The sequence below is a fragment of the Sus scrofa genome, chromosome 1 (genome assembly GCF_000003025.6).
Source record: "Sus scrofa isolate TJ Tabasco breed Duroc chromosome 1, Sscrofa11.1, whole genome shotgun sequence".
NCBI lineage: Eukaryota > Metazoa > Chordata > Mammalia > Artiodactyla > Suidae > Sus > Sus scrofa.
Window position 1 is genome coordinate 177084385 of NC_010443.5, and position 17272 is coordinate 177101656.

The 17272-nt window shown below is 34.3% G+C and overlaps 1 protein-coding gene across 7 annotated transcripts in view; it reads right to left on the reverse strand.

Annotated features, from left to right (window-relative positions):
* Window positions 1–17272, reverse strand: part of MDGA2 (MAM domain containing glycosylphosphatidylinositol anchor 2) — an 824968-nt gene that overhangs the window by 314340 nt on the left and 493356 nt on the right. For all 7 annotated transcript variants that reach the window (XM_021074087.1, XM_021074085.1, XM_021074091.1 and 4 more), the window contains one exon: window positions 6774–6970. Coding sequence is in view for 2 of the 7 variants with exons in the window: in XM_021074074.1 (XP_020929733.1) it covers window positions 6774–6970 (197 nt within the window). In the remaining 5 variants the exon portion in view is untranslated. The remainder of the gene's footprint in view (window positions 1–6773; window positions 6971–17272) is intronic.

Here is a 17272-nt window from a genome sequence, read left to right on the forward strand (position 1 = left end):
CTAAAAAGTGCATAGCCAGCCTTACCAGTTCTTATTTTCATGCTACCTGCCTGAGTTCATATATTTATGTTACCAGATAGTTTCAATAGGCATTTGCATTTGTTTTTTCTGCACAAAAGTAAACCTACTATGGCCCACCAAAAACAAAACTCTTGGATATTTATGTGAATATGTATACCTAGCTGCCTTACCCTGAGAGGCATTAAAAACTCTCAAGACTTTCTTAAGTAAATGACTGGTTCCCTATGCATTTATGATAAATACACCTATACACAAGATTGTCACTCAAACCTGTATGTGACAGGTGAATAAACCTAAATAAAACTGGTACTAGAAACTCTTAAATATGCTCTCAAATTGTTCATAGAGCAATACTACACATGATAAAGAGGTAAAATCAAAATGGAGATTAGGGTTTTCATTGCTTGATCATAATACATTGCCAATATCAATCACCCATCAGTTCAATAATCTTAGTATCAGTCTCCTCAAATTGATCTACATATCCAACAAAATTTCACTCAAAATCTTTTCAGATTTTCTCTAGGAACTGTCAAGATGATCCTAAAATTTCAATGGAAATACAAAGAAGGTAAAATATCAAAAGTTATTATAAAAAAGATGAACATGGTTGAGGGACTTTTTTTCTGATTTCAAGACTTATCATAAACCTACAGTAATTGGGGCAGTATGGTATTAGCATAAAGACAGACATATAAGTCAATGGGACAGAACAAATAGTTCAGAAAGGGACCCTAATACATAGGGCCAATTGATTTTCAATTTAAGTGCCAAGGAAATTCAGTGATGAAAGAATGAACTTTTCAATAAGTGGTGGTAGAATACATGTCTATCCAACTGCAAGAAATTAACTTTGAATAGTCCCTCACATATAAATGAACTCAAAGTAGAAAAAGAATATATGTTGGTAAATGTAAGTGGATAACGATTGTTTCAAAGAACAAAATAATATCTTGTTGATTTAAAAATATAGGTAGAATTAAAATACTTGATGAAAAATAACATAAAATACAAAGGATTCAGAGTTCTTGTCGTGGCTCAGTGTAGTTCCTGTGTTTCAGTAGTTAACGAACTCAACTAGTATTCATGAGGACATGGGTTCAAGTTCAATCCCTGACCTTGCTCAGTGGGTTAAGGATCCATTGTTGCCATGAGCTGTGGTGTAGGTTGCAGACGTGGCTTGGATCCTGCACTGCTGTGGCTCTGGCGTAGGCCAGTGGCTACACTTCTGATTAGACCCCTAGCCTGGGAACTTCCATATGCTGCAGGTGTGGCCCTAGAAAAGACAAAAAAATAAATAAAAATGAAAAAAAAAAAACCCTCTTGGTTAAATAGATGCTATAATGGAATAATTTAAATATTTGATAAGTTCAAAAGAAGGCAAAAAAACAGAAATGAAAACAAGTAGGTCATATAGTAAAAAATAGATATTAGTCACTAGATTAAATATTACGATCATTCCACTGGATTAAAACTACAACAAAAATATATATCCTGGTTAAAAGAGATATATTGTAAAGACACAGAAAGTTTGCAAGTAAAAGAGATGAATATCTCTCTCTCCTACCCCCTAAAAATCTCACTAAGCAAAAGAAAGCCTATATAGTTAAAAAAATGACAAAAAGAGTTAGGGCCAAATACATTGCCAGTGGTAAAGGACATTTCTGAATAATAACCTACCAGAAAGATAAGGTATCAGAAAGACAATACACTCAGATTATCTACTAAGAAGATATAATAAATCTAACCTATATATACTAATAATATACCTTCAAAATATATAAAGCAAAAGTTGATAAAAATGGAAGATGTACAGATGGCCAGCAAGCACATGAAAAAATGCTCAACATCACTGATTATTAGAGAAGTGCAAGTCAAAACTACCACGAGATACTACCTCACACCTGTCAGAATGGCCATCATTAATAAGTCCACAAATAACAAATTCTGGAGAGGGGTCTGGAGAAAAGGGAACCCTCTTGAACTGTTGGTGGTATGTAAGCTGGTAGAACCACTATGGAGAACAGTATGGAGGTATCTTAGAAATCTCTACATAGAACTACCATATAACCCAGCAATCCTACTCTTGGGCATATATCCAGATAAAACTTTCCTTAAAAAAGACACATGCACCCACATGTTCATTGCCACACTATTCACAATAGCCAAGACATGGAAACAACCCAAATGTCCATTGACAGATGATTGGATTAGGAAGAGGTGGTATATATACACAATGGAATACTACTCAGCCATAAAAAAGAATGAAATGATGCCATTTGCAGCAACCTGGATGGAACTAGAGATTCTTATAGTAAGTGAAGTAAGTCAGAAAGAGAAAGACAAATACCATATGATATCACATACCTGGAATCTAATACAGGGCACAAATGAACCTTTCCACAAAAAAGAAAATCATGGATTTGGAGAATAGACTTGTGGTTGCCAAGGGGGAGGGAGTAGAGTGGAGTGGGAGCTTGAGGTTAATGGATGCAAACTATTGCCTTTGGAATGGATTAGCAATGAGATCCTGCTGTGTAGCACTGGGAACTCTGTCTAGTCACTTATGATGGAGCATGATCATATGAGAAAATAGAATGTATACATGTACGTGTAACTGGGTCACCATGTGATACAGTAGAAAAAAATTGTATTGGGGAAATAATTGAAAAAATACAATAAAAATTTAAAAAATTTTTTAAAAAGTTGATAAAAATAAACACACATATCTCCTGCCATCATAGTCACAGATAATAACTAAACTCTTGCAAAAACTTTGAGAGCAACAGACCATCAAATCAGGAAATACATGGAATACCTGAATGATACAATTGACAAATGTCTGAACCTCGACAATGCTGGAATGCACATTTTTGTGGGTGCACATGGATTATTCATGGAATTACAGCATAGCCAAGTACACCATGCAAGTCTTGATCTCCAAAGAGTGATATTAGTCATGGTATGTTTCTGACCCAGTGAAATTAGATTAGCTATCAATTAAAAATTATAATAAAATCATCAAATATTTGGAAATTAAATATATGAAAATGAATTTAATTATAGTATCATTCACATTTCACTAAATTGTCTTTAGTGGATAAAGCAGAATGTATTACTCAGCCACAAAAAAGAATAAAATAATGCCATTTGCAGCAACATGGATGGACTTAGAAATTATCAGACTGAGTGAAGTAAGTCAGACAGAGACAGACAAATATCATATGAGATCACTAATATGTGGAATCTAATGAAAATTATACTAAAGAACTTACAAAACAGAAAGAGACTCAAAAATTTTGAAATCAAATTTATAGTTACCAAAGGGGAAACATGGGGCCAGAGGGATAAATTAGGGGTTTGGGATTTAAATATACACACTACCATATATAAAATAGATAAGTAACAAAATCCTACTGTATAGAACAGGGTAATCTACTCAAAACTGTGTAATAACCTATATGTCAAAAGAATCATAAAAGGAACTGATATATATATATATAATCAGTGAATCATATATATCACTGAGTTACTATGCTGTACACCTGAAACTAACACAACTTTTGAAGTCAACTATACTCCAATAAAGTTTATATTAACAAAAATAGGATTGGAGAGTAACTCAGAGAGTAACTCAGGAGTTACTAATAACTTAATTTTTACTATTCCATTGTTACAAATCCAGACATTTCCATGGGAATAATTGGCTCAATATATTTACTGAGAATCCTCCATGTGTCAGGCACCATTTGTGCTGCTGAAAAGACAAAGTCACTGTAATTATTGAATTTATGTCTAAATAGATGAATAAGACAACATGAGAGTTTTAGTGTAGTAAGGTAAAAATGAAACAAAACAAACAAACCAAAATGGGTAGTAGGAAAGAGTAACTATAGAAGGGAAAAGATGTTACTTCATTATAGATCTGTCAAGAAAAGCCTTTTTCAGGTGATGAGTCCTTGGTGTTAAGACCTCTGCCATATTGTCTAAGTAAGTAACATTCTCAATGGAGGGACTGACAACATGTAGATTCTAGGCATGTCTAGAGAGGGCATGGACATAACATGAATGAGGTACAGAAGAGTAGATAAGAGAGAATAAGGCAGGGCAAGGTCAAACATGGTCTTGCAGGCCTCAGTACTTTTTTTTGGATTTACTCTAAACATTGGGAAGCCACTGGAGGGATGAAAGCAGGAAAAAAAAATTACATTTTTTAATGATCATTCAGGTGATTGGATGTTTCTGTAATAAAGTATGATAGCCACTTATGAACCTATTGCTATGTTCCATGGAGAGATCATAGAAGTCACGTGTTACAGCTGGACTTGTATATATCAGGCCTATGTGCAGTATATCAACACAGTGAGGTACGAAGAAAAAACACTGATAACATCTTGTCTACTAGAAAACCAACATTCTCTGCAGTTATAACAAGTAAACTTACCATGTGATACAGTTTGCACATTTCTATCAATCTGGCCTACAAAATATGTTTAATACTAACAAATTAAGTATACATATAACATAAAAGTTTGAAAGTATTTCTACCTTCTACATAATTCTTATAATAGCTACAAATACATAACCATTTCAGAAGAAAAGATATTTTAAAATAGAAGCTATAACTACATGTTATTGACAGTTATCAACTACAGCAGGTGAATCCAGAGCACAGAACTGCAAGGCAAGTTTGTTTCTTCAATAATTTTTAAGAGAATTCAGAGGGGCCAAGCAGCAGAGTTTGAAATACAGTGGAGCAGCAGAGTTTTAAATACAGTGGAAGGTAGAGAAAGCATATGTTATGCAACACAGTATAGAATAACATTCATACTGAAATGTTCATATTAAAACCTGTTGTTTTTCTCATAAAAGGAGAATAAAAGGAAGGAAGAGAAAATATAGGTTACTTTTAAAAGGTAGAATCAATAGCTACTAGTTTGATAATTCTTATAAGATGGGCTTTTATTTTTGAGTTACTAACTTAGAAACAGCAATAAATTCAAAAGAGTGAAAGTATGCTTGTGCTTACTTAATTACTTAAAAACAAATTCTTAATTATTTTCCAAGTGTAAAAGCTTCTCCCAAATTTGGTCTTGGTCCATGTGTTCATTTCCAAGTGATAAGACCCTTCTGAAGATAAGAAACTGCCTGCAGTGATTACGCACCTGGTGACTAGGTATTTAGAATTGTGTTACTATCTGTAAACATCATGTCAAACAGGAAATTATGTTTTCTAAATTTTAGGAATGTCTATATTTTTAAAGACATTGCCAATAGAAGAATCAGTAAATGATAGGTGCTCATTTATCTGGACTTCTAAATCTTAGAGTTACCCAAGCAACTAAATACTGTTAACAAAAATTGGAAGTTATTTTGCTAACTAAAAAAAAAAAAAAATTGATTTCAGTAAAAATTAGAGAATGAATTGCCACATTCACTTTTATTTAATGACAAAATATAGGATGCTGGGAAATTTATAAACTCAGGATAATCTTACATTATTAGAGAGTTCAGATGCATATCCTATAATCATCTTTAGCATTCCAAAGTATAGAATATCTAATAATATTTTAAATTTGGTTATATATTTCTTTAATTATGAATATATGATGTCTCAAAACTTTTACAACATAGTCAAATTCCTGTTTATCTTGTTGCCTATGTATATTTTTTAATTCACAGTCACAATTATTTTGAACATTTTCCAAGTACATTTTTAAAATTTTTTTAGAAAATTAGCTTTGTGCTTCTTTCTGACCATCAAAAAGCTTTATAATAACAGCATTCAAACAGTCCTTTAACTTCAGTGTCTTCAAGAATTATTAATTCTCCACTCTAAATACACGACAGAAGAATATTCCATATTATATTCTTTCTATTTAAATTAATTTGATTTTCTTCTTTATTGAATAAATTTTTAATAATGCAGATATTTTAGCTATTACCTAATTATGGTTCCATTATTAAACTTTTTCAAAACCAAAAATGAACAAAGAAAATTAGACAAGTTTTTTCCCCTAAAACCAAAACCAAATAAATTTCAAGTAGATTTCTTCATTCCTTTAAAATGTATTTACCATTGCAAATGGGAAAAATAAAAACATTTCCTTTTAAGAATTATTTTAAGAGCTATTTCCCACAAATGGCAAAAAGTAGATAGCAAATATACGAAATGTACTTTAGCGTGAAACCTAGGCAAACCTATAGACAAAGAAATATGCTAGGATACATTAATTTAAATTGTCTTTCAAGAGTTAGCATTTTTTATTTATTTATTTATTTATTTTTTTGTCTTTTTGCCTTTTCTAGGACCACCCCCATGGCATGTGGAGGTTCCCAGGCTAGGGGTCTAATCAGAGCTGTAGCCACCAGCCTACACACAGCCACTGCAATGTCAGATATGAGCCGTGTCTGCAACCTACACTACAGCTCATGGCAATGCTGGATCCTTAACCCACCGAGCAAGGGCAGGGATCGAACCCGCAACCTCATGGTTCCTAGTCGGATTCATTAACCACTGAGCCACGATGGGAACTCCAAGAGTTAATATTTTAAATTTAACTACAACATGCAAAATAAACAGACTATTTTTCATTATTTGAGTCCTCTGATCTTTCAGCCAGGCATGTATTTTTTTTTAAAAGACCAGATTGGGAGAAACTATCTTTTCAAGTAGATATCGTATTGCATGATGCCAGAATTAGGAATGTATTGAGCAGAGTGGGTTGGAAATACCATACCTCAATTCTTACCTGGGTAAAGAAGGGTTCATAAATCTCCACTCCTTTATCAGATCCTTGGAGTAATACCTCCTGGCCACGTCTCCAGCTGTACCGGACTGGTGGATTGGAATTCGCAACACACCGGAGGAACACTGTTCTCTCATAGTAAAATTGTTCTTTAGCTTCACCTATACTTTGATGAACAGTTACTACTGGATCATCCAAGTCTAGAAAACATAAAAACAATTTTATGAGTTACATGGCTTTTAAAGTACTATTCATATAAAACTTAACCACACATGAATTTTCCTAACAGCTTGTATTGCTTAGCCCTAGACTCATTTTTTTCATTGAGTTTACTGAATTCATGTGCAGAGAAATTTCCAATGACAGGAGTTAAAGACAATGGTTATTTCTTAATATCTCTATTTATAAGCTGATGTAGTACCAACGACTTTCCTATTTCCAAGGTTGTCAACAGCTACATAGCATGGAGCTCTGTGAGAGAGATCTGAAAATCCAAAAAGTTAGCCAAAGCAATGAGCCGCAGTCAGAGGAAAAAATATCGAGCAGCCTGACTCTTAACCTTAATATTCTTCTTTTCCCAATAATTTATAGCATACATTAAAAACAATTAAAAATTTTTTCATAAATTATTATAATCTTAATATGATATTGTATTGGGTTAAATTTTCCCTTCATCTCAGAGTTTATATCCTAGATCATATTTGTAATTTAAAATGTGCTAACAGAAGGCACTACTATAAAGAATTAATATTTCTGTTAGTGAATATTCGACTAAATGTTTGCTGTTTTATATACATTTTAAAGAAGGGGTATACATAACATTTTAACAAACAGAGTTTAACAAATATTTTCTGGAAAGAAACAATTCACAAATATGTTGGGCTTTGTGGTTTTATATAATCTTTGTCTCAATTACTCAAATTTATCATTGTAGTATGAAAGCATCCAATGAAAATAGGTAAATGAATGAGAGATGAATGTTGCTGAGTTCCAATAAAACCTTATTTAAAAATGCAGGTGACCCAGTCAGATTTGAATTAGGGACATAGTCTGCCATTTACTGCCAACCCCTGATGTATCATATCCCATGTTCTTTTCTAAGTGAAAATAAATTAAGAAATGTATTTGCTTTAAAACAACTGTGCTATATATGCAAAACTTTCTAAGAGAGTAAATCTTAAAAGTTCTTATTACCAGAAAAAAAATGGGGAACTTTGCATGGTGATAGTCAGTAACTAGAGTTACTATGGTGATCATTTTGGACCTGTATACAAATATTGAATCACTATGTTGTATACCTAAAATTAATGTTATTTGTCAATGAAACAAGTATAAATAAAATTTTTTTAAATGTGTAAAATATTAAAAGACAACAGAAGTAGTGAAGTAAAGGTTGCCCTAAGGAGTCAAAGAACAGAATCACAAATTTCTCCAGTTTTAAAAAAAGCTGTTTTGAATGTGAACCGCTTGACATCTCGACTTAGATTTCTAGTTTTGCAATATTCTGAGTTTTTTTTTTTTCCAACATTAGAATCTGTTCACAGCTACCTCAATAGCCTCTAATTTTAGTAGTGAAAGTTTACAGAACAACTGCTGCTTTTTGGAAAAGTTTAAGGAACTTTCAGTTTAAATGCATTTTATTAGCTGTGCAGGAATCATGTCTGATTTTAATAAGTTAGAATATTATGGATACCAGCATTATAATCACAAAATGTTTAAATGTCTTTAAAATCCATCAAATAGTTTCTTATTTAATAATTAGGGTTTTACCTATAAAATCTATCGAGTAGTTTCTTATTTAAAAATTAAGGTTTTATGTATAGGAGACTGAAAAGCTGAATTCAGTCTTAGTGACATAAAAAAAGATACTATTAGTCAATTGTAAATAACTTATTTTTCCTTGTTTAAGCCATAATTTCTTTCAGTTACAGTCTCCTTTTTAGAAGATATGAGCTGTGTTTTATTGAAAGAACAAAATTCTCAAGCCGAAAGTTTAGAAACAAAACAGAACTTGATGGGAAACAGTGTATCAATGGTAACTTTCTTTGGGTTCCAAAAATGAATAATATTATACTTTCCAAACATCCATTTATTGAAGTATCCCTAGCTCTTTTCAGGTTAGGTGGTGGTGCTGATAGGCACAGTGAAGAAGAGACCAAACCTGAACAGTTGTTTAAACATGCTGGTCCCTGACTTTGAGGAGTTTCGGGTCTCTGGCCTTCTAAGGATCTCACCCTGTGACAATGGCTTACTGAACACTGTATTGGCAGGATCATCTGTTAGAGTCATCCATGTTTAGAAATTTCTTTTTCATGAAACTTCTAGTTTTTGCTTTTGTTTTTGTTTTTTTTTTTACATTTAAAAACAAATATGCCACTAGTGATTATCTTTCTGTACAGTATATAACATATTTGTCTGTTATTTCTATTAATACTTTAAAAGATTAAAAACATGTAAAAGTGAAACCAAAAAATCAAATATACCAAAAACAAGATTTCCTTTAGACAAAACAAACAATGGCATAGCTAAAAATTATATTTTAAGAGAGATATGTACATATTTATGTATGTACACATACATAAATACATACATGATACACACATGTACATATGCATAAATACATAATATATGGTTTAAGTGACATGTCTATAAAAATTATGTTTAATATATAGTCTATATAATACTGTATATATACTGAATATGTGTATTTGCCTTAGGTCAAGTTTCTTGGAAAAGAGACTCTAAGACACAGGTGTGTGCAGGAAGTGTATAGGAAAGCACCTTCAACACTCATGGGGGAGTGAAGGCAGTAGATTTGTTGAGGAGAGCTCAACTACAGTGCAGTTGCAACAAAGTTCTCAGTGGCTTAGAGATGTTCTGAAGCCCTGATGTCCCCTCAGAGCTATATTTCCTTAAGGCAAGGAAGGTAAGTCTTCCCCACCAACTGATCATTGCAGGTGTGCTGCTCCCCACTGAGGCCTTGACCTTGGGAGGGGCAGCTCTGTTTGGCCTAGGGTGATTTCTAGAGAAGGATTTAGCTGAGAGCCATCAGCTGCTAAGACTCAGCAGCTGGAGATGTAAGTATTTTAATCCTGAGGAAGGGATCTGTGGGCACACTGCAGCCTCCATTCAGGTCCACTTGCTAGGCATAACACTCACTCTATCTGGGAAAAGCTGTTCCATGATTCTGGTTAATCACCTTTCCTGGGAAATCTTTCAAAAAAAAAAAACTGGTGGGATGATCATTATCGTCTGTTACTATCACTGTTCTAGATTGCTCTTGCCCTGGGCTAGTACATCTTTTGGGGTAAGCACCTGACCTAGTGAGGTTACCAGATCTTTGTCACTGAGGATTTTTGAGCCACTGGTAACAGATTCTCAAGCATTAATAATACATTTGTCTGTTTACCACCAAAATTGGACAGTAGAATAGCAAGGAATAACTCAGTGGATCAACTGGATATCAAAAATATTCTTACTGCCTCACGGAGTAACAATTCTAACCCTAAACTGATTTTACAGGCCAGTTACTCCCAATGCAAGAGTGACTCCCTTTATGCACTGTTTCCTGATGCAAGAAACCTAAATATCGGAGTAGCAGTCAAGCCTTGAAGATTAATAAGATCTTTTCTATGTCACTTAGTTAAAGTGTTTTTCCTTTCTGACACCAAGGACTTCTAAACTGGCAGAGGCCAGAGTTGAGGGAAGGGAAACATAGATTCCCCAAGTGGGTCACGAATGTGATGGTAGTAATAGGGTCTCTACTTAATTCTTGAACCTATGTATTCTACACCCCCCCCAAATTCATATAATAATAGGCATTGAATTGATTTAGGATGTATACTTCATCTTGGAAGATGGCAACTTCTTACCGGATATTATTTCTCCAAGACTCACTCACCCCCTCTAAGGACCATTCTATCACTCTAATAAGTTAATATTTTTAGGTGGTATCGAAGACAATATAACTAGAGAATCTCATGGCAGTCCTCCTGCTGATGTGCCTTCACTGCTGTAAAATATGGTTTTTGTCCAATGAGTGGTTAGGTAAGACTGTGTATTAAGAACAAAACATTATAAAAGCCACTGGAGATGGTTGCTGCTGGCTAAGGTCAGCAGAAAAATCCATACCCAGAAAACATGTCAAATTCAATCGAAATAATGCATTGTCACTTTAAGGGTAAAAATAGGTCTAATATAATAAACTTGGTACCAAGGAGTTTGGTTGGCATTCTTAAAGGATCTAGAGACAAATATTGGTTTCTGCTGCTTCCAGGATAGATATTCAGTCCTGTCACTAGACAGACCAACCTTTGTAAATTATAACCCATCCTTCAAACTTATGCATAGCCTCTATCCCTAACATTATGGCTATTCTTTTCATAAGCCTGCTGTCCCAGCTATGGGTGACCAATGACAGAAGCTGGCTGATATCAATCTGCATTACTTTGTTTACTTCATTGTTTTGTGCTGCTTCTGTGGTAGATACTTTTTGATGCTAATTAACATGCAATGCAAATATTATCACACTTCATGCCACTTCATATGTCCATCCAAACACCTGAACAGATCTCCCTTTACCATACAAAGTGGTTTCCCAGGCACAGCACCTAAATTAAGTTCCATCCACTGGGAAGATTTTCCCTTATTCCTGTCTATCAAGGACATCACAGTGTGGGTTTCTAGTGAAACAGAAGTTCAATTTTGAGCTTGCATACATGTACTGAGCTGACTTAGCATGAAAAAAAAGCTTAGTCTTTTTTTTTCCCCCACCATTTGCTCAGGAGAGACCTTTTATGTGGCTCAGTATTAACTCAGATAGAGACACTGGAAAAACATGCATAGATGTCATAAGAGTCTAGGCAATTGCTTGTTCAGCTTACTTGGGCCCTTAGGCTCTGACCGTACTTCGTCTTAGATGTACCACTTCATCTTGTGATGCACTACAGATAGGTCTGCCTGATTTTTATGATGGAGCGATGGTAGATATGAAAAAACTCAAGGTGTGATTGGCATGTCAGGCCACATGGTATGAAAATTATGAGGTTCAACAATTGGGCAAGGAGTCCTGCCTTTTCTTATATGACCAAATTCAGGTTCCTCATCATCCGTCTGATTTCTTTAATTGTGCAGATGGGGCAATACCCTCATTGACGGTCCACTTGTTTTCTCCAAGGATGCTGTGTTCTATTAACCCTCTCCACAGCTCTCTGTAAGTCTAGAACACTGGATGCTAGGTGCTCATTAATAATTGTACCCATCTTGCCTGTGACAGCTAAGCACTGCCACCTAGCCTCTATTAATTTTGAGATCTTAGTATCCCATTGCAAACAAGGAGACCCACTCTGTAATAGCATCTCCTGCTATGAACATGTACCTACAGAGAACATCACCTTTGAGTCTCAGTGATGCCTGTGTCTCAGTCAATAGTACATTTCTATTGCTTTATTGATGTGGTGTCCACCAAGCCTTTCTGTAGAATCCATTGAGCAGATGACATTTTTAGGTTCTAACTGGTAAATTAGCTCTAGCATGCTTACATATCTGAGTCATTTGATCCCTTTTCTACTGTTTACACAGCAACTGTGGCAGCTTCTTTTTGTGGAGATCACTGCTTTTCCCAAGCTTCCAACAAGAACCACTTTAGCAGTAGCAACTCTCTCCTGCTGTCATTGCTAAGGCCTGAATCTTAATTCAAGGGATAATGCTCCCATAGCAATAAACTCTTATTCTTTATCCCCATTCAATCTTATCCTTCATCTCCCATCTTACACAATTTTATTCTCAAGCCTATCTGATCCAGCAGCCTCAGGATCATACTTCCTATATACTCTCCTGACTCCTATTCCTAAATCTTGGCTAGGGTCTGCAGTTCATTTGAGGCATAGCATAAGCCCTTTCCTCCCTTAAACACACAGTATTTTTCCAAGATCATAATGTGAACTATTGACCCTTTATATTGATCCTGTGGCAAGAAAGGGGAGTGAGGATACATCCTAAGAGGGGTATGTATTACCACAAAAGGAAGGAGGTTCCACATCATCTTTAAGCAAGAGGAAAGTGATAGCTTCTAATTGGAAGATACCATCCACTTCTGCAGGCTCAGGTTTAGGAAGGTCTAGGTTTTCAAGATCATAAACCCAGACATACCCCACTTCCCAATTTCCAGCTGGGGTTCAAACACTGGCTTTGCTGGTTTGCTGGGACTGAGGATTCAAGCTTCTCTGGAACTCTGGTGTACTTTTAAATAAGTTCTAAGCCTTATTAGCAGCTTTTATAACCTCTGGCAAAAGAAGATAAGGATTTCCTTATATTCTACTAAAGAGGTTTTCTTAAGATTACACATCACCTTCAATTCATGATTAATCACAATCTGTCTTTTATTCTTTTTCTCTACTGTATAAACAGAACTCAGCAGAAACTGATTCCACTGTCCTTATAATTATTACTTTCTATTGAATTCCTCAAAAGCCTGAGGTATTGAATTCACAGAGCATTACCTTCCATTGCTACCAATCTTTGTTCACCATCTGTGAAGGCTTTAACAGTTTCACCACTATAGCATTCAAGGACTATCTGTGGTTCACCTACCACCAGTCAGGGGTCCTCACTGCCAGTCAGTTAGTGGGCTGATGGGTGGTCTATCTATCACATTCTATTTTAGACTATTTCCTCAGACCATCTAGAATGATTCCTTGAAAAATATGATTCTCTGATAAATATGGATTCAGGAAATTTATTGAGGAGTGCTCTCATGATGAATTCTTGTGATGATGTGCCAAAAAAAAAAAAAAGAGGTAGACTTAGGTAGTGGGGGGGAGTTAAACTGAGATGCATCACTACAAAGTCTCCAGATGATCTCGAAGGAACTGCAGAGTTGAGATGGCCTTTCAGAGATGGCCTTTCAGAGTTGTCCCACAGAAGACAATGATCAGTCACAGATTAGCCTGGTGAAGAGGCTAGGCAGCTTAGGTTAGGCAGCTCTTTTCGGCTGAAGGTAATTTGATGAGAGGGATTCACTTGATGTTGAGAGTCAGTATCTTCCATCATTCCCAGGGTACAGACTGAGTACATGCTATACTGTTTCATCCAAAGACCTTGAGATGAAATCATATGATCACTTTCTATTTTTATTTTTTTAATTATTTTTATACAATGATTTTTATTTTTTTCCATTATAACTGGTTTACAGTGTTCTGTCCATTTTCTACCATACAGCATGGTGACCCAGTTACACATACATGTATACATTCTTTTTTCTCACATTATCATGTTCCATCATAAGTGACTAGACGTAGTTCTATATTTACTGAATAGTCAACTTTCACACAAAATTAGTTAGATAATATTACAAAACCACACTGGGCTATTTTATCTTACTGCTGATATTTTATCTATATTTATTTCTTCTCTTTAAAATAAATTTATTTAAGTTTTATAGGCTAAGCATGTGAAATGTAAATACCTAGAGATGATACTCATTGGCAAAAACAAAATGTTCTTTGAAATAAAGAGACTGATTTTCATAATTTAACAGAGGCCAAAATTCTTTATATTTATGAAACAATGTAAATCATTGAATATATTATTTGATACATGAATATTTGCTTTACATATATTTAAATAACAAAACTAATATAGTTTTCTATAAAATATACCCATATGCATAAGAGTTATGCTTACTCATGTTTGTATTCTTAGAAACTGACATAAGGTACATAAGTACTCATTAGTAATCTAATAAATTAGTGTAAAGGAAGATTAATCTGTAACTAATATGTTCAGGGTCAATTTTCAACATGGCTATCTATACTCACCTTAATGATAAACCTAAGGAAAATTCTTTTTTATTTTTCCTGTAAAATGCTATAGCTACCCACACCTTTTTAACAGAAATCATTTTATGGAAGCTTTTTCTTTAATTAAATATGCCAGAAACTGTCAAATTAAAGACTTTTAAGAACATTATCTATACATTTTATAATATATATAAAATTACATAAGCTACCTTTCTTAACCTTTGAAAACTACATGAACTGAATTGGGTAACGGATTAGATATAGGGCTGAGGAAAGGTGGGAGTTAGGAAGGACCTGGTTTGGCCTTTGAGTAGATAGTGCATTAACTGAAATATGAAATATAAAAGCAGACCTATACTTGGCCAGAGAAGGAGGTGAAGGACGATATGAAAGGGAAAGGAATTATTTCTGATTGGCTCATTCTCAATGTCGAACACCTATTGCTCTCCTAATCACAAGGTATATAAGCTGGAACTAGAATGAGATGTCTGGACTACAGATGTGAATTCAGGAGATACTGGTATTCTGTGTGAGTGAATGAAACCACTCAAGAGGGGTTCAGAATGAAAAGAGGAAAGATCCAAGGAGAGAGCCCTTGTCCACATCAAGGGGAGGCAAAAAGAAGGGAAATATTTGAAAAAGACTGAGGAAAAAGTGATAAGAGAGGTACACACAAAATAAATCAGTGCCAAACAAAATAAATTTTAAAAGTAATTCCATGTCCATGGAGGGGTTGGAAAACAGAATAAATGGTAAAAAGGAATCAAGGTAAGAAAAGAACTGGAAAGGGACTTTTGGCAAGAAATATGTTACTGGTGGGATTCATCAGAGCCGTGCTATTGGAGCAATGGCACCAGTAGTCATTTTCCTGTGCCTTAAGAAGTGAAAGACATGGAACAATTTTTTAAGTGAAAAACATGGAACAATTAATGAATATACATAATCCCTTCAAGAAACTTGGCTCTGACAAGAAAGAGTTAGGGGGCTAGCTGAAGAACATATAATCAAAGCAGTTTTGCTTTATTTAACTGTTTTGTTTTCCTCTAAGAAATACATATTTAAATCCAAATAGAGAAGAGCCAGGAGTTTATAAGGAAAAAGTAAAACAATAAGAAGCTCAGGAAAATGGTAGATGTTTGAACTGGTTTAATAAAATAATTATCATTTTAATGGCACGACATGACATTTCACAACTCAACATTATTTAAGATATCTTTCATCAGTATTATGTCCCTGTTTTCAGAAGGTTTTCATCCAAACTTCCAGTCTTTAAGGCTATAAATTTGGAATTTTTTTTAATCTCTCCTTACCTTTTTTTTTTTTAAATATCAATCCAAGATAGCTCACCTTAAAAAGAAATATAAAATTAGTTCTTATACATATTAGATGTCCTTGTTTGAGATAAGGTTTACTACATCATGTGAGCATTTGCTTAGTCTACTCTCCACTTAAACTAGGATACTCTAGTGACATGAAGAGCTAACTCATCTCCCAGCATTCTCTGGCACAATTAATCTATGTGCTTATGGTTAATCAGTTATTAACTGCAGCTGAAGACACAGGCATAGTTACAAGTTAAAGAATCAATTAATCTTTAAAAATAATCACAGCAGAAGCATGTTTTCCACAGGGGTTTATTCCACCATTTGGTCCAATTTTTCTGTCTTTAATCTTTGAATTAAAGCAAATGAATCTGAAAACCCAGATGGCAAAGATACACTAAATACTATATTGGATATTGTCTTTCCCTCTGGGAAGCTCCAGAAATCTTAAAAATCCCATGAAAAAGGAAAAAAATGTATTTTATTTTTGTTGTTGTTTTTTGTTTTTGTTTTTGTTTAGCTCTATCCACAGCATTCGGAAGTTCCTGGATTAGGGATCAAACACATGCCACTACAGTGACTCAAGCCACGGCAGTGACAATACTGGACTTTTAATCTCCTGAGACACCAGGGAATTTCAAAATATGTTTTCTTAAGGAAAATAACCACTCAGTACACTTGGAGGCACTAAAGTTAGTTGTGTATATTACTTTTTAATTTTATGGGTAACTGATATTATTTTAATGATGTATATAAATAATAATGCTCACTAACCTGAATAAAATTAAGTGCCTTTAAGTTATAAAAAAGAGAAACAAATTAGATCATTGTTAGATATATCAATAATCAAGAATAAGGCATTTTGCTGTAAAAGAAGCTTCTATGTCAATGATTTGTAGTACTTTCTGCAAATACTAATACAAAAACACTGTTTTTATAGTAAATCAATGAGAAATTTTGTGCAGGTACTGAATACAAGAATTTTTTCATATCTTTCTTCTGCATGGTGATTTTTTAACAATAATCAATTTGATCTGATAATACATAAAAGAAAACAGACAAAATTAGTATTTACAGCCAAATTATTAATATGGGACATTTATAACAGTGAAACTATCTGTAAGATTTAGACCATCTCATCTGAAATTTTGTTTTTATTCATCTATTCACACTGGTTAGAATACACTCTATTTTCTATACTTAAAAAAAATAGGCCCCTTCCCAAGCATGTCATGGGCCACTGCCCCAGAAACCGCACCATCACTACCCCTACATCCTCCATGCGCCTACAAGTGTTCTTAGAGCAGAGATGAATAATACTGCAGCCAGCCCAATGTCTACTGCCACTTCAAGTAGTGGAAGAAGTACAAGAAAGTCTATA